General features: G+C 45.3%; 1 protein-coding gene across 1 annotated transcript in view; it reads left to right on the top strand.

Annotated features, from left to right (window-relative positions):
- The first annotated feature begins 540 nt into the window (after positions 1 to 540).
- pcloa (piccolo presynaptic cytomatrix protein a) overlaps positions 541 to 27,916 on the top strand; it is a 56,377-nt gene continuing 29,001 nt past the window's right edge. Inside the window, exons 1-5 of the mRNA XM_070991567.1 lie at positions 541 to 1,310; positions 3,201 to 4,293; positions 5,502 to 6,533; positions 20,654 to 20,851; positions 23,759 to 27,833. Coding sequence (XP_070847668.1) covers positions 1,099 to 1,310; positions 3,201 to 4,293; positions 5,502 to 6,533; positions 20,654 to 20,851; positions 23,759 to 27,833 — 6,610 coding nt within the window. The 5' untranslated portion in view covers positions 541 to 1,098. The remainder of the gene's footprint in view (positions 1,311 to 3,200; positions 4,294 to 5,501; positions 6,534 to 20,653; positions 20,852 to 23,758; positions 27,834 to 27,916) is intronic.

Genomic DNA, 27,916 nt, shown 5'->3' on the forward strand with positions numbered 1-27,916 from the left:
TTTGAAATCCTTCTTTAATGTTTGTTGTTGTTGCTCTGTGAGCTGAGTGGCTAGTGGTGGAAGAATAAAGACACACACAAAGTTACTGATTATACACAAAGACTGAAAAGCATGTGATGTGTGTCAATACAGCCGCCTTTATATGAACTTCCACAAGCTTTTCCCTGAAGCCCCCTGATGCCTGACCCACAACCAGTACTTACACCTCTCTCCTTCCGGTTTCCTACCTTAAAATCAGGACCATAATTAAGGACTTAAAGAAAAGCCTCAACGACCCCCTCTGTCCTCTCTCTCCCCCCAGCCTCGACTCTTTAAACAATCAAACCACATTTCAAAGACGCTTTCAGTTGAGGTAGTCCCCCTTAAAAACACTTTGTCCTCCGCTGATGTCTGCTGATCACCTGTCAGGGGCGGGACATGCGCGCTGAGCAGCAGAGCCGAGTGGCTGCTGGAGAATCTGCGTCAAGACAACCAGAGTTAGCTCGAAAATAACGGAAGTAAAACGAGATTGATTTCAGAGTAAAACATTTTGAATGTGATATTGGCTGTTAAGATGAATTAAGCGCTAAGGTGGAGGAGCAAAATCAGGAATCTCGCCCAGATGGTAAAGATGAAGCCTGCAGACTCATTTCCACTCATCTGGTGTGCGCCCTTCATCGCCTTTTTTCGTGAGATATAACTAATTTGTATGCAAATATTATATTTTTTAATGATTCTACTAATTGCAGGTTGTGCTTTCTGTAGTTGAGGCTTGTTTTCAGTTGCATAAACTGAATACCAGCTTTACTGCCGCTTAATTAGGATTTTATTTCGTAAAATCTACCGGAAACTGCCTTCTGTGACTGTGAGCAATAGTACAACGGTGACCCCCCTCACGGAAAACTGTGGTAACTGTGGTGTACAGCTGCAGAGATGCTCGACACAGAAAAACAAGAAGAAATGAGGGAAATGAGAAGACAGCACGGGGAAGGGAAATAAATCTGAGATGCTCCGAGACACCGAGGAAGACCGTGTTCGCTGCGCTCTTTGGACATAAAAAACGCGGAGAGCGCTCGGATCGTGCATTGATCCCAATCCAGTGGACGGGAGGGGTCGATCATGGGGAACGAAGCGAGCCTGGAAGGAGGCGAAGGGCCGCCGCCTGGGCTACCAGAGGGGCTGGCACCTGACGGGAAGGGCGGCTTCGTCCGGGTCCCCGAAGGGACTCCGGTCAACCTGAGTGAACTCAGCGAGGAGCAGAGGAGGCAGCTCGCCGCGGCGATGTCAAGGGCGCAAGGCAGGCAGCCCGGAGGCGCAGCATCTGCACGAAGGCAGGGCGTTTTTTTTTTCTTTCTCTCTCCTCCATGCTCTTAAAATACCCACACCGAGCAGGCATACGTGAGGCAGGAACGAGTGGATGTGTTGTGTTTGTGTGAAGCATCGTTTTCTACGGAGGCGTTCACGCCCATTTTTAATCCCCCCCCCCGCAACCACGCCAAGAAACGGGTCCGCTCTTAGGGCTCACCGTGGTGGATGATCATGAACATCTGATGATCTGCATGACTGAAAAAAGAGTCTGGGTCCCCCCTAACACAGCTCGGACATCTGCTGGGCAGCTTCAGTCGATAAGAGGTCGCTTTGAACGTTGCGTGTCTGCTGTTTTTGCGCGGATGCACAAACGTGCGATGATTTTCGAGGATTTGACGGCTGAAATTGGTGCGATTTGGTGAATTGTTTGAGTCGGTTTGTGAGATCATAGCGTAAGAGACACACCTCCGGTATTTGTGCGAAATTTTCGAAATGCCTGCTGGGTAAGAAAATCTGTCGTGCCCAGAGTTTTTCTTCCCCTCCCATCTGAGCGACGTCTTGACACCAAGCTAAACAAATCCGCCACCTTTGTCAGATCGCCTCTTTCGTATTTTCCAGTTAAACTGCCTCTAAACTGGATGTGAGTCGCGGGATTTGCTCCATTGAGGAGGGGGAGGCAGAAAGCTGCCAGTGAAAACAATATGCTCCACGATGCTCCACATTTCCAATTCAAGTCATAATAATAATCGAGAGATCTGCTAAAATTACACCATGTGCGGCTAATTGGCTCCAATTGGGGGAGATCTGTTATTAATATCCGAGCTGGAGATGGGGGGGAGGGGTGCATCAATATTAATATGACTATAAATAGAACAGCAGCGTGAATGTCATCCCTCATAGACTTCCCTCCTGCTGCTTTCTGATGTGTCTTTAAAGTAAAAGTCACATTTCAGCTCCTGTTGTTGAGTCTGGTCGCTGTCCGTGGTGCTGAAGCACTCGCTGCAGTGGATTGGCCCACAGCGGGCGTTGCAACAACACTGCTCGTAATATTTGCTGGGCTCCTGCGCTGTAAAGTCATGTTACTCAGTGCGCATTGTGAAGAACAATCAAATGCTGTATTCATTCCTGCATTAAACTTTATTGCAGAGGAATGTAATTTAGCTGAGACATAAAGGCAGAAGCGGCAGGGACGTGCAAACAGCAGCCTGAGAAACCAGCATGTCACACAATAACAAAACATTAAGCAATCAGCCCATTGGGCCATTTGATGCTGCTCTCCGAGGGGCTAACGTCGACTTTCACGCCGGTGCCTGGCAGTGTGTGTAGGTTGTGTACATTGCTCAGCCTGAGCTAACAAAGATGTCTCAGCTTACCCCCGTAGAGCCGAGCATCTCCCCCTCCATCTCAATGATCTACACTCTGTGTCACTCAGCGGTATTCACTTTCCTGTCAGCTTTACTCGAAGGCTGCTGGCTACACGTTCTGCGTTCACTGGTGTGTTGAAAGGGCCCACGGTCGCAGAGAGCTAAAGCTGTGGTCTTAACCTTTGTTGTTAGCATAATGAAGCTACAGTAGAGGCAGAGGCGTCAGCAGACATTGTTGTTGGAGATGGAAAAATGAAAGAGAGCGGATATCATAGTGGGCAGTCACTCTAATTAAAAAAGTGGATGACAATCAGAATATTAATAGTCATGTGGACAGAAACTTTGTTAACATCAGTCTCATGTTAGTGTTATTTCAGTAAAAGTCTTCATGTTTTAATGCCCATTGGCCCCTGGCTCAGCTGAGAATCAGTGTGTTTTTATGAGCTTCAGGTTGTTTCACGTTGCCAGAGTAAACACAAACGAACAATAGCAAAAGCTCCAGTGCTAACAAACCAAAAACTAACTGTGTTTTCTTTTTCTCCTCTCCAGACCTTCAGAATCTGATGCCCAGCAGCGTTCCCAGCAGGTAGGGGCCTCCAGGGGCCCTACAGGTCTCAGTAAGAGTCGTACTGTAGACGCCTTCAACCAAGGTCCGCCTGGCAGACCCACACCGGGCCGCAGCCCCTCGTCCCTGAGCCTCTTTGAATCCCGATTCCGGCAGGAGCCAAAAGACCCAGAGGCCAAGTCATCCGGCATGTTTGGCTCCAGCTTCCTCAGCGGGGCCAACCCGCTGAATGCTGTGTCGTCCATGACATCCTCCATATCCTCCATGGGCGACTCTGTCAACATACCCAAGTTTGGACTGTTTGGGGATGAGGAGGAGGGAGACACATCTGCAACATCTGGGTCCAAACAGGGAGCAAAACCACCAGGCAAGGGCCCTCAGCAAGGGCCAGGTCCAAAGGGACCACAACAGGGAGGACCTCAGAAACAGGGTCAGGGCCCACCTGGACAGGGCCCAAAGCCAGGGCAAGGACCCCCTGGACAGGGACCCAGGCAAGGTCAGGGACCACCAGGTCAGGGGCCCAAATCAGGCCAGGGGCCGCCAGGGCAGGGACCCAGGCAAGATCAGGGACCACCAGGCCAGGGGCCCAAATCAGGCCAGGGGCCTCCAGGCCAGGGACCACCAGGCCAGGGGCCCAAATCAGGCCAGGGGCCTCCAGGCCAGGGACCACCAGGCCAGGGGCCCAAATCAGGTCAGGGTCCCCCTGGCCAAGGACCCCCTGGGCAGGCCCCCAGGCAAGGTCAGGGACCACCAGGCCAAGGACCCCCAGGGCAACAGGCCCCCAAACCTGGTCAAGGACCACCAGGTCAAGCCGCCAAACAGGGTGGCCCTCCCCAGCAAAAAGGTGGACCCCCTCAACAAGGACCTGGGAAGCCTGGACCCAAACAGCAAGGTCCACCAGGCCCCGGGCCTCATCCTGGTCAGCAGGGGGCTGCAAGGCCTGCAGGTGGACTCTGTCCGCTGTGTAAGACCACCCAGCTGAACACTGGATCTAAGGACCCGCCTAATTACAGCAACTGCACTGAGTGTAAGAACCAGGTCTGCAGCCTCTGTGGGTTCAGCCCCCCAGACTCAGCGGTAAGACAGCGATTAGTTTTCTCTTTCTTCCTGTTTTTAAGCTGTTCAGCACTACCTCAGTGAGGTCGACGTGAGCATTTCGTATGTCGCTGTCAGTTTTCCAGCTGATAAACTTTCTGTGGTCAAACAGAATTCCATTAACAGTTGAAATCAACGTAATGAAACTAACTAACTACTCTGTTACAGAGAGAGGAAATGGTCAAAAACGGTCAGACTGAATTGGAAACAGTGGAGATTACTGAAGATTGACATGTTTCAAATAGATAAAACAATAGAATTTCAAAATAAGACCAGATAATTGAAGGTGAAGGCTTCATTTTAGCTGTGGAGCTGAATCCAGCACCAGCCTGTCAGCAGCATATTGCTGTTCTCAGAGCCTGGCGAATGGAGTGCATCTCCTGAGAGTGCCACATGATTTGAGGAACAGAGGGACCATATGGACCCGGGGAATGTTGATCAAGGTGACTCATGTCATGGCCACAGGAAGATAGTGTGCCAGCCAGTGAGGACTCTCCGTCACACATGGACGGTAAAATGCTGGTGGGCCATGATTACAGCAGCACAGAATGACTGGTTCCTTCTGCTCCAGCCTCTTCTGCAGATAGTATTCTGCTGTTCATCAAAATGATCAGTAGATTTTCTTTGAATGCTGTTTGTAGTTATAGACCAGACAATGAAATGCAACTGTTTATGATGGTCAGACTGACAGTACCCATGATGAATGAGCAGTAGTATTTACCTTTCTGCTAACAGTCTGTTGGTAATATTCCCCTGGTTTACACTTATGTTATTGTTGAATTGTAGAGATAAGTGCTTTTTTTTAATTCAAATTTAATTAGAAACAAACATTTAATTTAATAAAAAAACAAAAAAATCCTAAAAATGGTCTGACTATAAATATCCAGTGCCTTTTTTTGACTGATTAGTATTTATGTAACTGCTGCCAGATTTGAATTCTCTCGTGTTATAAGAAAGAATTAGGCTCAGCAAAACAGGATTTAATGTCATTTGAAACACTAATTAATGGACATGTCTCTGAATTTGTCTTTTATTTTACGCTAAATGAGCATAAAGCAGTTATTTTAGGGCTTTAATTGGTTATGTTTGCCTGTTTGTATACAGTAATTACACGTCCCACTGATGTCTGTGCTCACAACAGTGTGGAGATTTGTTCCAGTCAAATCTAACCCATCTTTTGTTTCATGCAGGGCAAAGAGTGGCTCTGTCTGAACTGCCAGATGCAGCGAGCGATGGGAGGTATGGATCCCCCCGGTATGACAAAACCCAAACAAGGCTCAGCCCCACCCTCGCCCCAGAGACAGGCACCTGGCAAGCCGGGCAAGCTGCTGATAAAGCAGCAGAGCACCACCGATCAAGGGTTAACGCCGCCGACCACGCCGAGGCAGAAATCCCCGAGTCTTAGCTCTCCTGGACCGCTGTCCCCAGGCTCCTCAATGGGAGGGTCCCCCAAAATAGACCCCAAGACAGGCCGCCCCATCCAGCCGAAGTCCAGTCCCCAGCAGTCTCCAGCTAAAGCCAAACAGGAGTCCAGCTTCTTTGGGGGGTTTGGCGGTATCAGTCTGGGAGGCTTAACAGACACGGCTAAACCTGCCGCGGCTGCTTCACAAGCCAACGAGTCCGTTACAGGGAAGCTGTTTGGCGGGTTTGGCGGCTTGATGGAATCGTCGAAGCCTCCAGCGCAGGCCGCGCCAAAGCAGGAGGAGTCAGTGACCGGGAAGCTGTTTGGAGGTTTCGGAGGCTTGACGGAATCAGCAAAACCTCCCGCTGCTGCTTCTCAGATGTTCAGCTTTGGGTCGTCGCTGTTGAGCTCAGCCGCCAATATTGTCACTGGAGAGGAGGAGAAGGCGGAGGGTTCTCCGCCCGGGTCGCCGCCGGACTCCCCCGCTGACTCCGGACCAGGCTCCCCTCCGGATTCTGGCCCTGGCTCGCCACCCGACTCCCCCTTCTCTGCTCCTGGGTCTCCTCCTGATTCGGACTCTGCTCCAGACACCCCACCCGCTAAATCCAAGAAACCCCCCAGAAGCATTTCTGTGGAGAAGGAAGAGCAGACCCCAGCAGCCGAACCTGCACCGGCCTCAACACCCAGGGACAGCTGCCCTCTCTGTAAGGTGGAGCTGAACGTTGGATCAGCAGACACACCCAACTACAGCCTTTGCACCGAGTGCAAGAAGACAGTGTGCAATCTGTGTGGATTTAATCCTACTCCCCATTTAGGAGAGGTAAGACGCCGTATTGGAACTACAGCTGTCGTGAGCCCCACAGCTTCCCGTGCTTTCAACACACTGCACCTACCAGTAATTTATGCATTCTGTCGCTTATAAATAGAACGCAAACATCCTCTAGATGTTTCATTGAAATAGGTCACTGTAAAGATACCATCAGGAGCTGCAGAGTTTTCAGCTCTGCGCTTTCCCCCACCAGCGTCGAACAAAGTACTGAAAGGAGGACAGAATGTTATTAGTTCTACTAAGTACATTCATTTATCCCAGTAGACGCTGTAAAGACACTACACATAACATATTTGACCACCAATGAATGGCTGTGGTCAATTGTGCTGCATTTTAAAATGTCAGTCTCATTACTATCAAGCTTTCTTAGTGGAGAGGGCAGCCAGAAATGTGAGGATAAATTAGGTTGTTTAAATGGACGTCTCATCACCAAAGAGCACTTCAAACAATTGACACTTGACTCTGAAACGGAACACTCTGCGTGTGTGTGCAGTACAGTATATGTGTGTCGACACACGATGCACACATGTCCCCCCTCTGGCTAGTATTCTTTTATTGTGTTTAGTACAAGAAAAGATGCTTGATGATGATTTGTGTGTGTGCATTTGAGACTTTGTGTGTCCATTCATTGTCTTAGCTTGTCTACTGATGACGTGGAAACCAAACACTTCTGGCCTGCTTATTTCCTGAGGTGTGGGGACCGGTTTTGTGGTGTTACTGTGGTGTTTTGTCTCACATGGAGGCAACATCACAAGACTGTGTTGAGTTGCACAGAGCAGATGGTGCTCTATGGTGTAGGATCACTATATTATGGGAACAGAGGCCAAAAAGTGCTTTCGGTTGAGCGGTTTCTCAGCGTGCAGGCGAAACATACTCACATATGCTACACCTACATAATATTCCATGTGAAGCATACGAGTTATTGTCTGTATGCCACTCAGAATCTTAAACATTCATTGAAAATTTGAAGCCATGCGTGGTAAAGTAAAGCCATAGGTCACTTACAGGATGGTGTTCGACTGCCTCCTCTGATCATGCGATTCACAGTCACATGCTCGTCAACCAGCAGCTCTATCCAGGCTTCACGTGTCCGCTGCTTCGTTAGCTGGTGGTTTAAGTGTGACTTTAGTAATCTGCTGTGTATTTTTGGCTCTCTGAGGAGACTTTTACAACAGCCAGTGAAACTAAGCTGGGAGTGAACTCCACCTCCACTCTATTTACAGGAAATGTTAAATTCTCATGAGAAATCAAGCGTAAAAGAAAAGTCTGGTGAAAGAATGTGGAGAAATATATACTTTGCATTGCTTTGTATGAGTATTACTGTAAGAGAATGTGAGAATGAACACATTTTGTATGTCAGTACAGTGCAGTCTGTGCACTTTCAATGGAATACTTTGACATTTTAGGAAACATGCATGCTCGTTTTCTGCCGGAAAGTTAGATGAGAAGGTTGATACCACTGTCATGTCTGTTAAGCATGGGCCTACAACCTGCAGCTGGTTAGCTTAGCTTAGCATTAAGACTGGGAAGAGGAGGGAACAGCTATTTCTTGGCTTGGAGCTCAAACCTTCTGGGGTCTCATACTTGCCCCTTAAATCATTTTTTGTACTTCTACCTTGGATAAGTAGGCTTTGTAGTTAAATGGTTTCATTTCTTGTCCGTTTTAATTGCGTTTATTCTTGATGTCCAATCGTAAGTCTGCACAGGGTGTTTTATTTTGAAAATTTACCACATTCTCTGCGTTGTTCCTGTGTCTGACTTCCTGACTGGCTCGAACTGCTCTGTGCAGATTGACACGTTGTCCTAACAGGATGTTAGTTTGACCTTCCACGCTCTTCTTGTTATTGCTTAAAAAATCAAATGAAGTCATATTATTGTGACACTTCAAATTGGACGCTATTTATTTGTTGCTATGCATGCTCCACATTATTATTGAAGTACCCCCCGCCCTACTGCTACGATAACAATCCAAAACAAGATGGCTGCCATTTGTTTACAGTAGTGATGCCGCTGCTAGACTCTACTTCTTTTAAGTTTCAGACTCGTTCTTTCCTGCTTTCCTTAATTGCTCCCACTTGCTGGGATAATGAGGAGCTGAACTGCACAATCACTTAATTGAGGCCAAGCACGAGCAAAAATGTAATTATGCTAGAGAGATGGGCATCCAAGCCACTGGTGCCCTAATTGGATATAGATTAGTCCTTTGAACAACATCTCTTCTTAAAGCTAGAGCGGTCAGCTCAGTTCTGCTTTTAAGGCGATGCAGCTAGAGATCGGCACAAGACAAATGAACACTAAACACACCTAATAACAAGTTCAGTCTTAAACCAGCAGCACCTGGTGGAATATGGCTGCAGATGACACACACACTCACACACACGACACCTTGGTTGAGTCATCTGCCCCCTACGTATTGTGTCTTGCTTCTGTGTCATTCGCTGTTACAGTGTCGGCCGTCAGCAGGGGTTCGTTCGCTGACGCATGAGAGCGGGTTAAGTGTGTGTACCTGAGTGTGTGCACGCGGGAACTAAACCGCGCTTTATTTATTTATTTTGGGTGCACCCTGGGACGGCTGGTGTGAATTAGCGTACTGCAGGTGTGTTGCTTGTCATCTTGTTGGTTTTATGGGGTCTGTTCAGCTGAAGTTCTGATTGTCTTCCTGTTGAAACGCTGACGGTTGCCTGCATACTGCATGTCAACACGTGTGTGGGAGTAATCTCTGTTTCCTAAAAGGATTTAAAGGGCAACGGGCAGCTTGTCATTTCTACCAAGGCTTGATCCCAGATTCAGGTGGCTCATTACTGACCTTCATGGTTTCCTTCTTTCTTTATTTCCACCACAGCCCTCCATCTTTGTTTTTTTAATATGTGTGTTTTTTGTCACCTTTCTCTATATCTTTTCTTCCTATCTCTATGAGGCCTAGAGGAGACTCGAGGCCAGTGGCTTTTTGGTGCTTATCCCCCCTTAAAACACAGTGTCTTCTCTGTAATGCTGTCCCTTTCCTTCTTCTCACTGTGGCTCCCTTTGATGTAGGGAAAGTCTGTAAATGTGTGTCTGTGTCTAGTGCTGCGCAGCGATGTTACTGTAGCTCAGACTCGATGTCATGTCGCCCTTATCAGTAATGAGTGTGCTCGCTGGAGAAGTCTTACGTAAAATGGGAGAGGCACCGCTTTGCTAACAAGCACGAATCAAAGAACTGAAGCTAAGAAAGGAGGCTGCAGACTGTATCACCTACACCAAGCAAAACCAACTAAACCTCACCTTTCTGACCAAGCTGTGTGGAATATTGAGAGTCACAGCTGAATTTTCCCAGTTTTGAAGCTTCATAACAATCTGTGGTTCCTTTAATACCCTGCAGCTTAACATCCAATCACAGATACATTGATGTAGTTAAGGGTGAATGCACCTGTGCCCAGTTTACTGCACAATCCTGACATGAATATTAACCAAATGTGCCCTTTTTTAATGTCAGTGTCTTCTTACTTATGATGACAAATGACTCATTTATTACGATTGGAGGTTCACATTTTACTCACCTTTATATTTACCACTTCATTACCAAAGGTAAACAGCTGACAGAGTATTTCACTCAACAGAAGATTGTGCTTTGCTGTAATATATCAAATGGTCTCTCTGGTCTTTATAATTTAACACTGTGAGGCTTTGGATCATTTCCAATGTAAAGACTTGAAAAATCTGTAAATAAGGATCATTAAATGGATGGTAATCTTAGTATTTTTCCAATAATGCTGTAAAGATAAATAGGATACCCTGCTCTCAAGTTAGATGACTGACATCAGTTTCACCTCAGACTGGAAACATGCTAATCAGGCTCCATTCACAGTGAAAACCTTAAGAGCGCCAAAAGCTATTTGAATGACTTGTTCTACATTTTGAGCCTGAGCTTATTTCCTGTCTTGGTTAGAGTAGTATGAGATGAGTGATACCGCTTTAATATCTCTATGATAAATATGAAGCTACCATTTGTAGACAGTTAGCTTAGCTTAGCATAGAGACTGGAAACAACTAGCTGGGCTCTGTCAAAGGCAACAGAATCCACTAATTAGCATGTTATACCTAGTTTGTTTAATCCATACAACAAGCTAAATATGTTATCTTAAGCTAGCAAAGTCGTCCTCATAAAAGTCATTGTTACCTAATTTTGTTCAGAAAAATTTATTTTTTCTTATTTTTTTGACACATGAAAGATGAGCAAATGAGTGGTCATATGCACAAAGCATAAATAAGGCAGCGCTGGTGCTGAATTTATATTTAAATGTGTTCGCTAAGCTAAGCTAAGCACTTCCTTCACCTATTTGAATGCAAAAAGATGATGACTTTTCTCATCTCACTCTGGCTGAGGTAGCATATAAGTGTATTTCTGAACACATCAGACTGTTCCATTAACTTTTCATGTGTGTGTGCCTGTGTTCATGTTTTAATCACACTGTTTGGACGAACATTTGCTCACACGGTTCCTTTGTAGCCCTTTATTTTCTAACTGCGTTTTGAGTACCGGTGGAAAATATGCTTAGGTTAAGTGCTGGGATTAGGCATGTACCTGTTATAATTAATGTTAAGTGTGTTCGCCAGTGAATGAATGTGAGTCAGTTCGATGACAGAAACAAATGTGGCTGTGCCCGTTTGTGCATTCATGCTTTGGATGGTCGGCACAGGTCGTGCGCATCCTCACGTCTGTGCGGCCTGATATGCTAACACACACTCACAACATGGTATTTCCTGTGTCTTCTTCCCTCATTGTTATTCTGTGGTTGTGCACACAGAATAACAGTGCCCACCCACAGTCTGAACCCTCCTGAGTCTGCACTGGCAGATAAAGGCTTCCTCCATGGTCATACATACAATACACACATACACATGTAGCGTACAGTAACAGCCTTTGGTGTCAGCTGGCACACATGCCGTCAAGGCCCACGCACAATCCTAGCCTGGTGTCTGTGTGTTATCCTCTTTACATAATCACATCTTGCATATATATCCCAGTTGTGATATGAATCTGCTTTTTGACTGCAGCTTCATTACCGTTTGTGTGTAACTCAGGTTAATGTGTATCTGTATTACAGTCCAGTTGCCTTACAGCTCTGCCATCACTTGCCCAGGAGGCTGAAGTGGACAAAAATAGTCGCAGCCACAAAAGAGCCACAAAGGGGAGAACACAAGCTACCGCAGGGCAGCTCTCGCTCTCTGTCTCCATCTATCTCTCTCTCTCCAGGCTCTTTTGTGTTCCCTCTTTCATATTTCCTCCATTTAAAAGGGTCTGTCGGCTGCACCAGGCAACCCACAGAGTCCCCCCCACGGCCACCTTGGAAGGCTTGAAATGGACGGTATTTTTAGACATTGAGGTGTTTTGTGTGTGTAATGCTTGGTGTGTTTGTGGGAGAAGTGTTTTAGTGACTTTGGCAGTGTGAATGCTGGTTTCAATAGGAATATGCTGTGCATGTCGAATTGTTTTGCTGAGCGGTAGTGCACACAGGCTAAATTATTACTGTCTTGCCATATTTACCAGCTCCTGGACCTTGTTCAATCCCAGACAAGTGGTTCATCTTTGTTTTAGAAACTGTTATCATTCAAGGAACTGTCCTCAGGCACTGCAAACGTCCTCTTCTTTTCCTTTTTATAGAGCTCCCCCTCCAGCTCCTCTCCAGAATGATCTCCAATTATCCCCTTTCTAATTTACTGGTGCTTGCATGCTTTGCAAGGGTCGCATTTTAGCCACTGAGCCTTTAGTGCCAAGAAGGGGGGGAAAAAAGCCAAGACATAGTGTGTGCCAGCACTGAGCCCTGATGAGACAGGCAAGAACAGGCAGGCGAACACACACACAAACCCTTAAACACACACATTCTGGCACCGGCCTGATCTAGTTAGCACAGGCTGTTGTATTTACATCCTGACTGTTGCTGCTCTCTCGACTTGAACACAGGGTTTAGCAGAGTGACAGGAGAGTCGGATTTGAGTTGAAAAAGGGAAGTTGGCTTTGTGGATGGAGTGTCTGACTCTGACTTCCTCCATAGAAATTGATATTCAATAGGTGAGGCCAGCAGCAGAGCCTGGATGAGGAAATGGCTTCACCTCCCAAAATCATTTCCATGCATTAAAAAACCTGAGAGGAAAGTGGATTAACCCCCCCCCCCCCCCCCCCCCCCCCCACGTTTAAAGTAGGCCTTTCTTCCTTATTGGAGAATATAGAAAATGCCAAAGAGAGTGAAGCTGGAAGATGCTTGTTGATGTCACAGTCACATAGACAGAACAATAAGTGGACTGAGCAGAGAAGTGCCTTAAAACTGCATTATCTCCAACGGCCAGCAGGGGGCGACTCCACTGGTTGCAAAAAGAAGTCAAATTACAAATAAGCTTATGAGAAAATTACCCTCATTCTTGACTTATTACTTCAGTAAACACGTTCCTGATGAGTTTATGGTCTTAATCGCTAGCTTCAAGTGTCATGATGTTCATTTTTCAAGCAGGTGATAAAGCAGGGTGTGCTTGAAGGCCTGGCTACCGTGTGATTGCTTTCACAGCATGTCCTCGGGTTCTCAGTCAGATCCAATCAGGATAGAGGCGCAGCAAAGGCTATCCTCCCATCACCCTCTTGTCCAAGTCTGGTCACTTCTGCTTCCAAAAATCCAAGATGGCGATGGCGATAAAGCCAAAATCGAGCTTCAAAATGGTAGTCCACAAACCAATGAGTGACGTCACAGTGGTTCGGTCCAGTATTTATTATGCAGTCTATGCTCACAAAGTGCTGCTGATTATTCATTCACAATCAAATAGTAAGGTCTGAAATAGCAAATACACACATGCACGAGCCAAGCTGAAACACGCTTTCTGTCCTGTGTGAGAGCCATGAAACGAGTAACAAACATGGACAGATTACATGTGATTGTGGAGTGGAGGAGGACAGGCTCAAAACAGAGGAGCGAGGAGACAAGAGGGAACGCTGTGACAGAAAGTGGAGTCCAGCAGGGGAGTGGAGAGGATGGGGGGATGTCACAAAGGATATGGGTGCCAGCCCATGCTGCCCCGAGCAGTGTAGACCATGACAACCTGACTTTTGTGGTTTGCTTTAGCACTCATGACTCACGCCTCTGAGTCACATTTGCAGCACCTATAGGCAGAATTTACTGTCAGGCAGAAACATATGATGAAGCAAGAATTGTACCATCGTACAAGATTTTGAGAGAGTAAAGGATGTGGTTAGTGTGTGAAGCTGAATTGTTTCTCTGTGATCAGTTATGCTTGTTAGAGTAGAAATGTCCCTCTTCTAGAGCTGAAGAAATTATCTAATTGCGATTTAAATTGTGAATATTTTCTATAAATTAACCTGCAGACCTGTGTGTGAATTAAAAAACATACGCTTGTACTGAGCATAATCACAAATGTGTCTCGTTTCTGCAGAATATGTAGACAAAACAGATAAATAATGCAGTTGCTTGCTGTTTCTTTTTCCCACACCAGTCAGAGAAAAGTGAACTTCTAAGTGAGTTTGCTTTATTTCCTATAGAAATATTTACCAGTGCAGCATTTTGCATTTAATATATTACTGGTTCACATTCCTCAGTGTCATCCAAGCAAATGCACATTTTATACAGAATTCACGCAAGAAATACTGTGCTCCTATATTAGAATTTGTAAATGGATGTTTTTTTGGGCAACATACTGCATTGCATGTAAATGTTATATATGTAGTTTATGCATAAACCATAACTTCACACTCCATGTAAGTATGCAGTAAATGTCATACACAAAGCATACATGAAATACATCATTTTCATTTAGAAAATGCTTTTTCTCCACCTCATAACATCATATCTCCTTTAATTAACAGCAAACTGCTAAATGTTTTTGTTAAAGCCCACAGCCCATTAGGCCTAACCTTTACACTGAATAGAGGTTGGGGGTGGGGGTCTTCCTCCACCCTCCTTGTCTTTTTCTACCTCCCCCCTCTTCTGGTACAATTTCTCTGTCCACCTGCACTGATATGCTTAGTAGCCGAAAAGCTTGGTAATGTTGAGCACATTTATCAGCAGATGAGGACACACCTGCAGCTGATGCAAATGACGTGTATGAAGTAACTGTTCATTATACAGACTGACAGACAGCCCAGGCTAGAGCTGTGCAATGAGACCAGACTCTCATATCCTGTTCAGGTCATTTCATCTACAGATAGCGTTATCACCTCGGTGGAACGGCTAACAGTTCTGTTTTTGTCTCCACCAACTCTTGAGGAAAAACAGCTGGATCTTTTGCTGCTACATGTTTGACTTTGTCCGTTAGGCGGTTGCTAATTTTGTCTGTCTGCCATTTGGCGCTTGGCCTAGGATACAGTGAGTTCATGTGTGAGTTTCGTTGTTGTTGTTGAAAACAGCTGCCTGCTGCTGGAAACGTGGGTACTGTGAGACTGAACCAGGTCATCTACAGCCTGGAAAACCAAAGCTAACAGAGGCTAGCTGCACAAAGCTGCAGGATTGGCTAATAATCCTGTGATTGTTATGCAACCACTTTCCAAGTACGCGTAGTTATTCGATTCATTAAAGCAGTATTAAAAACACAATCTGTAAGTACAGATTGATGTTATTGCTTCATGAAGTTGATATGATGACTGGAGCTCTAAGCGAGAAGGAAAGCAGGGATTTGAGGTTTGAATATGCGACTGAATATTCATATATATACATTTATTTTGCTGTATGGCTCTTTGGAAAAAAGTGCCCATTGTGTGACATAGGATATGTAAGATGACTAAGGGAACAGAAGCCTGAGCCAACAGTTTTCAAACCAAAGATATTTCAAAGCCATTGACAGATGAAATAAATGCATCTTCTTCTGTTTCGGATGTGAAGCTGGCACATGCAGACAGATTATGAAGTGGGCTGTAGATAAAACAAACACAGATGGAGACAGAAAATGCCCCGAAACAAATGTCTCTCTGCTTAATCCCTGGCCTCATAGGTGCTGTCTCACACCTTTTCTTTTGTATCTGATCCACATACGTAGACTTACACTCAGGAAAACACACGTTTTCTCTCTCTCCTGGCACTCTCTCACTCACCTGGCAGGGGGGATATCAATCCACAATGAGGCGACACAGCCTGACACTCTTATCAAGAGAGAACAGGAACATTCAGGTTCTTGTTTTTCATCTGTCAGCTTAGAGTCGGGTAAAAGATCAGTAGAATTGGATAATTAACTTTTCTTCAAGCTCCATTTACCCAAAGAATGGCTGCTCTGAAGGCTTGCTGTGGTTTCCCTGCAGCACTCCGCTTCACCCATATTTGGTTACACACAGGATCCGACCAGTTCAACCATTGTCCTCTAGTGCTGGTTACTAAGCAGCAGAGGGTTTAAAGTACTTTTCTCAGAGGCTTTCTGACAGCAGCTTTTGATTTATTCAACTTCCCAGCTCAGATTTCGCTGCTTATTTTGGGATTGAAGCCAGCAATCTCCTGATCCAAAGCCCAAGTCTCCAACCTTAAGGCAATCACCACTTGCATGACATTTAGTTTCATGATTTGAGCGAGAATTACATCAACACATGAGCCTGGATCAGTTTGAAAGCGTGCACACGGATCCCCAGATGGGAACATATATAACGGTGAGGACGTTTATTAGGACAAAGATCTTTTTTGGCTTGCAAAGGAGCTGATGCTGTGATGTTCTGCTTCCAGTCTAATGCATTATAATTAAGTTGGCCACTCAGCGATGCTCATCAATGAGAAAAGGGCAGCAGCTTCCAGGCTTTACTTTTCCCACAGAAAGGTGACTTGAGCAGGGCTGCAGAAAGGACACGAGTCTTTCAACGCCTGTGTTATTGATATAATTAGGATTTACACGGTATTTGATGCAGAAAAGAAGTTTTTCATTACTGATACATATTGATTGCAAAGATTATATACTCATTTTCTATCAGGACAAACATGTCCGTATCATGTGATTATGAATGCAGTCTCTGCTAAATACTCGTCTCAAAGAGCAAAATAGACAAGACTGCATGTCCTCAAATGCTTTGTTAGCATTCAGCAACAATCCCAGTAAGCTGCAGAAGCATTTTCAAGGCTTTCTACAAGCTGTAGGTGTTGCATGCTGACAAAATTATCTTAAATCTAACCAAGCAACACACACTGGCCAATCACAGGGATACTGGGCAGGCCATCTTTCTGACTATTGGCATGTTGGAATAATGGGCTGTCAGGTTAATGGGCAGGCACATTTTCCTTTCCTTTGCACAGAGCCAGGCTAGCTGTTTTCAGAAGCTAGCAGAGCAGGACGGTGTGACACTGCATGCGTAAATGACATCAAGGAACTTCTCATTCTTCTCTGGAACATTTTAAGGTTTTTCTTGGCAGTCATCATGAACTGCAGCTTTTCCTGACTTCCTGGCAATTGATTAGCAGGTTTTACTGGGCGATAATGTTAAGCTTGTTGGCAGGAGCTGGTGTTGAGTCACCTCCAATGACCATTAAGCTCCTTCACTTCTGCTGCCTCACCTTTTCCCTCACTACATCATGCTGCTTTCCTTTCATCCTGCTTGCCTATTCTCCCTGCTTGTCTTTTGTTCTTCCTCTTGTTTTTGATTCTGACACATTATCTCCCTTTTCTCTCACATGTCCTCAAATTTCCTCTACTTCTCCATCCTCTCGTCTTTGCTTCATCCATCTGTCCCATCCTTCTTTAGATCCTCTTGTTCTCCCACTCTCAGTGCCAGTCTCCATCTATATTTAGATGGGTAAAACCCTCATAGGATCCCTTGTCTTAATCAAAGAGCTGCACCGACCTTCACAACACTCCAACTCCCAGTTGGAAACAATAACCGTACATCGGTACGGCTGCAGCCCATCTTGTCTCAATATCCGGTTGCTGTCTGCGGTTTTCAGTCGGTCTTTGTGTCCTTGGAGGAAGTTTGTAGAGGAAGCAAAGTTGGAAATGGACGAGAGATGGAAACACTCGCACTCAATCTGTCCTTTGGTATTCATGTATGAGCTTGTATTTGCTTGAGAAATGTTATGAGGGAAGAGAGAGCAAGTTGTCGTTTCCTTCCGAGGTATTTCGTGCCTTTCGTCTGAGTATGTCATCAACACCGTCACAAGCTCATCCCCGTGGGTGTTGGTGTGTGCCCACTTCTTGGTATCCGTGCACATGTGATGCCAGAAAACGTCTTTGTAAGATGGTGATGCGAGTGAGTGACTCCGCTGCTTTTATGAATCATCCATGTTGCTGTTTGCAGAACTCGTCTCAGCAGACAGACAGAAATACACACAGGCATGTCGCGTTTATAAAGCTTGCAGCAGGAAAGTCTGTTATATAAAAATACACCCGTCTTGTTAGTGTTAATGACGAGGCAGGACTGCTAGAGAGGAGTGTACCAGTCCCTGTGGGTTCAGTCTTTGTGATGGGTGTGGCAGTGCTGGTGACAAATCTGCTCTGACGGCAAAAGGAGACGATTCATATGAGGAAAATTCTAACTAGGTCTCTAACTAATGACTGTTGTCAGTATCAGTTCATCTGTTCATCAACTGTAGCCATGCAGTGAGGCTCTACGGATGGCAATGTTGGTCTGTCTGTTGGTAGGTCGGACGATCCAACCTTTTCGTCTAACTGGAAATTTCTCATTTGCCTTGAAACTTAGTACAGACATTCATGATTGCTGTTTAGTAAAATATTTATAATTAAAGCTTAATCAAAGGCTAATCTGTTTTTTTTTTTAAATATATGTTGCAAAGCCAATTTCTTTTGGAAAAATAATTGCTACAAATCATTACAAAGTAGCACAACATGATATGAAATGGGATAAACTGCTCTATGAAGAGAGGGATTATACGCAGTCAAACTCTCTCTGTAGTCTTAGTGATCCAGGCCACCTACCTGGGAAGGTAAACATTGTGCACAGACATCTGATATTCGTGTCTGGCTATTTAAGTCAGAGCTGCCAAAGTTCCTTTATTTAGCTATAAATGGAGCTGAGAAGACACTTAATGACTTGATGACCTTTTAGGCTGATTGCTGTAAGACATGTCAGAAGGAAATCTACTGGAGATAGCCACTTAGCACTAACAGAGAGGTTATTCCAAATGAAAAGGGTTGATTAAGCTCTGTACAGTAGTTATAAGAGGTAAACTGACCAAGTGTTTTGGCTCTGAAGTGGCTGAGGACTGAGGACTGAGAGTTTTTTCTTGTCGCATCAGCCGCCATCTCTCCAGCTCTCAGTGCCTGCTCTCTCTGGTTTAACTGATAGAACCGTCAAACTGGAGAAACTCCTCTCTCAAGGCCTCCCAGCAGGGACGGATGGGGTCATTTTGATAGCACACGCTTGTTCATGCACATATACGCACTTGCATCTGTGCTCCGTCTATCATCATATCTGGGGATTAACTGCATTTCTGTTGAGTTGGGAATGATACACACTAGCAAAAACATTTTAGCAGACTTTCTATAGTTGGGTGCATACCAGTATGATGTGTTTCCAGGTGTGTAAGCCCCCGACTGTTTAGGCATAGACTGAAACATGGTGGCTCATGCCTTATTTACCCTGACTTGGCTGCTGCAACATCCCCTGTCATCTTCTCCCATCCTCCCCCTGTCTGCTTCTTTCTTCCTGCCTCTCTGTACTTGGAGAGAGGTGGCTTGTCTGCTGCATGGCTTAATATGCAGTCTGCGATATTCTCTGAAGCCTGAGTTTAGCATAACCCCCCCACCCCACCCCCCTTAAGCCAGGCGAAGGCATCCACAAGAGGGGTGCCACAGAGGAATGTTAGAGCACTTGGTGCAATGTGAAATGAGGTGTTTACGTCACAGTGGAGGGTGGTTGAGAACATGCTGACTATTACCTCTTCTGAGACTTACTGTAGTTGTGTGTGTGCAAGTGGTGTGTGAGTTTGAGTCTTTGTGTGTGTGTTTCCCATAATACATGTTCTGGTCTGGTGTCCCCATATTGGATAGGTGGGTGCATGCGTTTGCACTGTTTATAGCTACAGTGTTTTGTAGATTGTCTACCATTCACTTCAATTTTCACTTTAAGCAAAACGAAACTGGATTCTAATCTCCAGTAATAGCTGCAGCTCTTGAATTATAGCCCCCGGCAGGACCTTGAACCTAGGTATGTTCCTCTAGAGCCCTGTGTTTAAGTGAATACCTGGAAATATACAAGAGTAATAAAATGGCCACGACAGGATAGATTTAGCAGAGCTATTAGACGACAGATTAGACCAGCTGTGGCAGCGATGTGTTTGTTTCTTGTTCCGCAGCAAGCTGCAACGCTGTTAAGATGTGGTTAAGGACTACATCCCAGATGATTCGAAGGAGGACATTATCGTCAAATTATTGTACTTAAAGAATAAACAGCACTGAAAACATTCTTTAAATTGGCCTTTGCTGGGATTTGGCGTTTGAATAGAGGTGTAATTGGAACTAAATGAGATGTTCAGGGAGCACAGAGTCTTGGGAAAAGCAGTTGCGGTTCACTGACTCACAATAGCCATGCGGAAAGAGCTAGTTTTTTCAGTGTTGAACGTTTGTAAGCAGTTGAATTAACAGTGGAGAGTTAAAAACAGGTTTTGGTTGTGTGCACATTTTACTGTCATGTTTAAAGCATGCATACACATATGCACACCAAGTTATATGACCATACAAACACAAATATGCATTCAAACACAGTCTCTCTGTTAAGTCTGCTCGATGAAATGCCTGCACAGGCCACCCAACTCTTTCTGACATGACTTGTTAAACCCCTGTCCCATTACCATGCATTATACATGGGCCTATCTTAAGTCCCATAAATGTAAAAGCTTCCCTTGAAATAGAAGAAGTCACACTGGTGGCCTGTCACAGTTTTTCAACTACGTAGAAACATGTTGTTTCTGTGCCAGAATTAAAAGAACAGATTCAAATTATTCGTCATTATGGGGATATTTTATTTTTTTATGGGGATTCTCCAACAGGGTTGTTAGGTAATTTTGTGCTAGCCAGGCACTTCACAATAATGTCTAACCAATCTATATCAGTTACTTGTTTTTGTTTTAGTGGTAGAAATCATATTGCAGCAAACAGGTTAAAGAATTCATATTAATTACTAATAATTTGTTTTCACCTTTGTCTTACAGAAAGAATGGCTTTGCCTCAACTGTCAGACCCAAAGAGCCATGTCAGGCCAGCTGGGAGACATGCCGCCTCCAGCCATGGCTTCCCCAAAGAAACAACCACCTGCTCCTGCTCCCTCCTCCACCCCTGCCCCAGCTGCTGTAGATAGCAAACCTGTAGTTGAAGCAGCAATCCTAACCCCACCAGCTCCTGAGGCCAAGGTAGTGCCCGAAACCATTCCCACACCTGCATTCATTTCACCTGATCATGATGCACCTCTTTCTGTTGGTGCCCCTTCTCCTGATTGCACCCCTCAGGAAACACCACAGTCAAAAGAACAAAAACAATCATTAGCAGCTGAACCAGTGTCTGTAATTCATCCTGAACAAGAAGCTCCATTTTCAGAGACTGTAGCTGAGAGTGACCCTGCAGCCCCAGCAGTAGAGCAGCAGCAGAACAGCTCTGAGAAAATAGCAGAGGACTATCCTCACCCTGAGACTGAGCCATCTGACGCTGATCAACAAACACAAAGTGCAACTGTCAGTGAAATCCCAGCAGTTGAGCAACAACAGAGTAGCTCTGAGAAAGCAGCAGAGGGCCCTCCTCTCTCTGAGACTGAGCCATCTAATGTTGAGCAACAAGCACAGAGTGCACCTGTCAGTGAAATCCCAGCAGTTCAACAACAGCGGAGTAGCTCTGAGAATGTGACAGAGGACCTTTCTCTTCCTGTGGAAAGTGAGGCACAAAGTCTATTGACTATTACAGGTTTAGACAAGGCAACAGTCCCTGCTGACACAGAAACAGAGCCAAATCCCAAGATTACTCAGAGTGAGGTTGCAGCTCCCCCGACAGATAATGAGAAAGTGGAACCCACTCCAGAAAAGCATCCGGAAGTGACAACAAATTCAGATGAGCCAAAGGCTGCCTTGATCACAGAAGCAGTCTCACAGGATGATCCTATTCATCTGGATCCAAAGCCAGATTCCACATCTACAAATATGAAAGAGGAGAAAATAACAGAGGCAGAACTTGGTAGGCCAAGTGAGAAACCCCAAGATCAACCCCATGCTACTGCAGCAGGTCAAACTCCATCAGATACAGCAGACACAGCTTTAACTGTGGAGCAAACAGACATCGCTACAAAACTTGAGGATGACAGTGTAGTACCGCATGTCAAGAATGAAGTTACTACAGAAATAAAGGTAGAACCAGAACCAGTAATAGAGAAGACAGTATTCAGCGAAGGTGTTCCTCCTCCTTCAGTTGAGGTTGCAGGAAATTTAGCTCCTGTTGCCCTTATTGACAACAATGAGGTACCTAAACTTGTTGAGGCTCAGCAAGAATTTAAATCAGAGCCAGCAAAATGTGTCGAATCTGTAGGTTCTCCAGTTGTGTCAGAGAACAAACATCCTAACGCTAATGAAGTGGAAAACAAAGGCATAGAAAAAGTAGAGGAGCCTACTCCACTTGACCCAGCAGATGAGTCACCTCCTATTGCTGCAGTCGATGGAGAAACCAAAGCAGAAGAGGCTAAAACTGTTGAAAATAAAGGCTTCGAAAAAGTTATTATTGAAGAGGAAATAGCAAAGGAGAAAATACCTGAGAGGGCCAATGTGGAAACTTCAGTTGAGATTAAAACAATAAAGGATACCGCTGAAGAAAAAAGTGTTGAGAAAGCTGTTGAAAAAGAAACTGTTGAGGAGAGGGTCATTGAAAAGGCAGGAATTGAGAATAAATCATGTAATGGCAAACCCTTTGAAGAGGAGGGAGTTCAGAATAATGCAGCTGCAGAGAGGGCTATTGAGGTAAAAGCTGACGAAGAGAAAGCATTTGAAGGAGAGGCAGCTGCACAGAAAACAGTTGAGATGGCAAATGACCAGAAACATCAGGAGGAGAAGGTTAATAAAGAAGAATCCAGTCCAGCACCCTCCTCTACTGACACAGAAAATATTTGTGCTGTAATAGATATGAAACAATCAGACGTGGCGAGAGCGCTAGCTCCGGCTGACACTGAAGAAATCCCAAAAGATGAGATACAGATACATAAAGAGATAGAGCCAGGAACAAAGTGTCAGCCAGTGAGTGCTGAGGAAAGCCTTGTTGAAACAGTATCATTGTCAGAGGAGAAAGAAAAGCCTGTGGTCGAAGCAGAGAGTGCAGCCCTCAAAGAGGAAAAGCAAACACCGATAGACACAAAGTTAAAGGCAGATGATAAAACTGACAATGCAGTGGGTACATCTGAAGAAAAGGTCAATGTCAAGGAGTCGATACAAAGTGCAGAGGTGGTGTCAGGTGTCAGTAGTGAGACACAAGTCAGCTGCAAACCCTGTGAGGAGAAACTCATTCAGGATGAGACAGAAGCTGGTTCACAAAAGACAAACATTATTGCTGAAAATCAACATGAAATAGAAAAAGAGACGTTATCTCTGACCGATAATGATGGAAAAAAGCTTGAGAAACTCACAGAGCACAAAGTGTTAATCAAAGAGGAGGAAGAAGTTGACAAAAAAGAGTCTGAGTCACAACTTGTTGCTGGAAACATCCAGGAACCTATTTCAGTATCAGAGACAACCGTAGTGTCTGACAAAGATGGCACTGCACAGTTTGATGTTGAAAAGAGCACAATATCAAAGAAGGATGAGGTATCAGAGACTGCTTTTGAAAATGGAGGTGTGTCTGTATCAGTTGCTTCAGTCCCTGTAGCAGAGCCTCAAATCTCAGTCTCTGTAGTTAGTGAGCAAGACAAAGGCCCAAAGGAGGAGAACGCTAACGTGGAAGAGACAAAGGAGGCTGAAGCTCAGCCTCTGGGAAAGCCCAGTGATGAAGATGCAGTTGCTGAGGTGACCATAGTACTTGCAGACGTGGTGGTAGATTAGATTATCTTTGTACTTTGATTTCTGCTATATTTTGAAATGTACGTGGGTGTGTCAGTTATAGAAAAAGGAAATGGTACCTAAATATTGCAATGAATGTGTAGCTGTCACTTATCATTACTTTCTTATTTTATGTACTGGAAAAAAATAGTGTTTTTATAATTAATTGATGGAGCTCCAGAGAAATATTCTCAAAACCGCATGTGTTATTTTTCATGAGGAAAACATTAACTGTGTCTTATTTCAAACCAACAGGTGAAAATGGTGGAGACCCTGAAAGAGTCTGGAGAGAGAGAAATGGCTGCTAAGGAGGGCAGTCCCACCAGCCCATCGGACCTAGCAAAGCTAGAAAGCACAGTCCTTCCCATTCTTGAGGCCCAGGCAAGCACACAACCAAAGGATGAGGAGAAACTAACAGACACTCTAAAGACCAGACGTAAATTAGAGGTGCTTCCTCTCTCACCTGACTCACCTAGCTCAGAGGATGACAGAGAACTTTCTGAGAAGAATACCAAAGGTACCACAAAGAAAAAACTTCTTGTGCCCATGGATGTCAGAGCAGATTCCCTGGATGATAGCAGTGAAAGCTTTGGAAAAGAAAGCCCAATGTCAGGGGATGATGAGGATTTTATTCGAAAACAGATAATGGAAATGAGTGAGAATGAGGATGCTTCCCCATCTGATGAGGAAAATCTAGTCCGGCGAAAGATCAGAGAGGATGAGAAAATAAAAATGGAACAGAAGAAAACAGAGACTGTAGAGAGAAGCACATCAGGAAAAGCCAGGCGACTTACGAAGAAAAGCACTATAAGTCCAGATGATGAAGAAGATAAGCAACTCAGAGGGTCACTGGATCAACCTGATGTAGAGGAGGGACCACAACCAAAACAAGAGGAGCATCAAACTGGTACTGCAGTTCGCAAATTCCAAACAATGGAGCTGAATGCAACCAGCAGCCCTATGCGTATACCTAATGATGATGGAGAGCCTGAAATGGAGAGTCTTACAGACTCTCCAGATGATCGATCAAGAGGTGAGGGGTCATCCAGTCTACATGCATCCAGCTTTACTCCCGGAACATCCCCAACATCCCTATCATCACTGGATGAAGACAGTGACAGCAGTAGTCCCAGCCATATCCGTTCTGGTGAGGGTAAACAACATAGGAAAGCCAAACACAGGCAACCTGGTCAAATGCTGCCAACTATTGAAGACTCTTCTGAGGAAGAAGAGTTACGGGAAGAAGAGGAACTCCTCAAGGAACAAGAAAAACAAAAGGGCTCAGGGAAAAAATCGAAAAAAGACAAGGAAGAGATTCGAGCCCAGAGGAGGCGAGAGCGTCCAAAAACACCACCAAGCAACCTATCCCCCATTGAAGATGCTTCACCAACTGAGGAACTGAGGCAAGAGGCTGAAATGGAGGAGATCAGGCGATCATCCTGCTCTGATTTCTCCCCCAGCATTGAATCAGATCCTGAAGGGCTTGAAATCCATGCTGCAAAGATTGCAGCAGTTCAGAAAACGTATCAACTGCCTACATCAGTATCTCTTCAATCCCCAACAGATGATCAAAATACTGATAAACAACAAAGAAAAATTCTTAAATCTGCTGATGAGACTTACGAAGAAATAATGCTGAGGGCTACATCTCCAACAGTTGACAAATGTGAGATTCAACCAGGAAAAGAGTCCCTTTATGCAGGCATGCTCATTGAAGACTATGCCTATGCATCTCTTGTTGACGATTCAACAGCTGATCTGGGGGCTCCAGAGAAAATTGTTGTTCCTGCTCAGCCAAAAAAGCTGAGATCACCAGATGAAGTTTATGAAGATATGATAAAGAAGAGGAAAGAATTCATGCAGCTGGAGCAGGAATATCAAAATATGCAGCCAAAAAAGGAAAACACAAACCCAGAAATTGTGTTGCAACCTGCTGAGAATACCCTCTCCAAAAGCAGTACAGTAACATTAGGCAAAGATGGGAAGCCATTGCTTGATGCTGAAACTGCCTATGAAGAGCTAATGAAAAGAGTGCTGACTCCTGGAACAAGTCCAACTCAGCAGGAGCCAGAAAAAAGGGCACTCCACCCCATCCCAGATTTAAAGGTGACGCAGTGCTCTTCAGGAGAGTTGTCTTCTGATGACGAGAATATAAGCAAAAAGGGAGAGGAGATAACTGCAGTAACAGACATGACATCGGCTGCAAAAACTGAGCCTGTGACAGTGTTGTCTGAATCTCCTCCATCATCCACATCAGATCAACAACCTCACACCACAGCAGCAGCATCCCAGGCTGACGTTATGGACTTATCTAGTGCACTCCCAAGAACATCACCCCATGTGATTGCTAGTGTATCGCCCTTGCCTACAGTCCCCCAGTACACACCTAGTATTCCCAGCGTAGTGTCAACTGCCCCACCTGTGCCACCTAAACCAAGCGTACCGCGTAGGGCTAATTCTCAGGAAAAAACAGAAGTACCTATTGCACCACCACTGCCTCCTCCCACCCCACCAAAACCTACTGTTTTTCCAAGGAAACCTCCAGTTCCACTTCCACCTCAGGCTTCAGCAACTCCAGTTAGGCCAGAAACAGTGGCTATGGCTGCAGCCCAAGGACCACCTACAAGACAAGCAGTTACACCAATGTACAAACCTCATGTTCCCCCTCCTATTCCCCCAAAGCCATCCATTCCTGCTGGGCTTGGGGATAACAGACCTGGACATGGTGTCAAACCACCAATTGCACCTAAGCCTGGCTCACAGCCTTCATCACCCGCCCATGCCCCACAACCACCAAGACCAACTGTACTTCCCACTGGTTCTTCTGACATAGCCCTAAATCTGAGCCCTTCTTCTGAGAGCAAGCCGTTTCAACCCTCACCAAAGTCTCCTTCTTCTCCAAGATATGCCAGCAATCTTCGTGACACATATGTGGTCATCACACTGCCATCTCAGCCTAGCTCTCCAGTAGACAGTGTCTTAACTCAAGCTCCCTCTAGCCCTGGCCCAGCATCTCCATCACGCCAAACTCAACCCCAAAGTTATCACCAGCCACAGCCTCAAACTCCGTCATATCCACAGCAGCATCCACAACCAACCCCTCCTCAAACAACCAGGGTGCCTCTGGCATACACTCGTGTCACAGAATCCATTGAAAGTCAAGAGATTTGTGGCCCAGAAAAACATGTATCTAGTTCTTGTCACATAATTGAGGCTATATCTGCCTCAGCACAGCCACCTGTGGTTATGCCTAATCTCATCTCTCAAGTGGTCACTACAGAGGTGCAAAGGACCATGGTCTCCGTTGTTCATGAAAGGACACCACCACCAGTGCCAGCTCCAAGGGCAAATGGTGTCCCAATCTCAATTGAAAAACCCAAACCCCAATTGCCCTCACAGAATGGACAGGCCCTTCAACTTTCTGAGGTGGTAGATCTTAGGACTGTGAAAGTGGACTCAGAATCAGACATGAATGGGGTGGATCTGTCTTCTGGCCCAGACTCAAGACGACAGTCCTTTGCAACAGATGTCAGTCGTCAGAACAGTGCGGTGCAGTCCCCCGTGGTGAATCTCAGTGCTGAGTCATCTACTGTATCTATAGTGACTGATAGCATCACCATTGTGACCTGTGCTGCCACAATCCAGCAATGTCACAATATAGACACCCCTCAGGCATCTTCAGTGCCCCTTCAGCTAACAAAAAACAAAGCATTTGAGCCTGTTTCCCAAATTATATATCGGCCCATTGATTCTCAGCCCTCCACTCATGCTGGTACAGAAATCCCTATTAACCTCTCAGTTGGATCAAGCACGGGTGGGGGAACATTCCAGACCACCCCTGTGACTATTGCACCCACTTCTATTGCAAGCTGTGCTGCCAATGGATTAACTATAGGTACAACCACAGTGGCAGGAGCTGTTGACCTCAGCACAACAAAACAATTCAATACTGTGGTATCGGTGGATGCTGCTTCTGCTGAAGTGGCCACAGCTGTAATCACAGATGATGATGGCAAACCAGTGGATCTGACTGCAGGAAAAAGAGCTGTATGCTGTGATGTTGTGTATAAGCTTCCATTTGCAGGAAGCTGCACGACACAGCAACCTACCACACCCTTGCCTGAAGACCGTTTTGGATATCGTGATGACCATTACCAGTATGACCGATCACCTTATGGCATGAGAGGGTTTGGTGGAATTAAACCGTCGATGTCAGACACTAACCTAGCAGAAGCTGGCCTGTTCTTTTACAAGAGTAAGAACAGCTATAATTTCAGTGGCACCACAGAGGGTGCAGTAGATCTTACCTCTGCAAAGATTTCTGATGCAGGTCAGTGCAGTGACATTGCAGACCTATCACTTAAGTGTCACTTTGAACTGCCTCCACTCATTCATGGCTAACATGGCATTTTT

Source organism: Chaetodon trifascialis, chromosome 22 (genome assembly GCF_039877785.1).
Source record: "Chaetodon trifascialis isolate fChaTrf1 chromosome 22, fChaTrf1.hap1, whole genome shotgun sequence".
NCBI classification, from domain to species: domain Eukaryota; kingdom Metazoa; phylum Chordata; class Actinopteri; order Chaetodontiformes; family Chaetodontidae; genus Chaetodon; species Chaetodon trifascialis.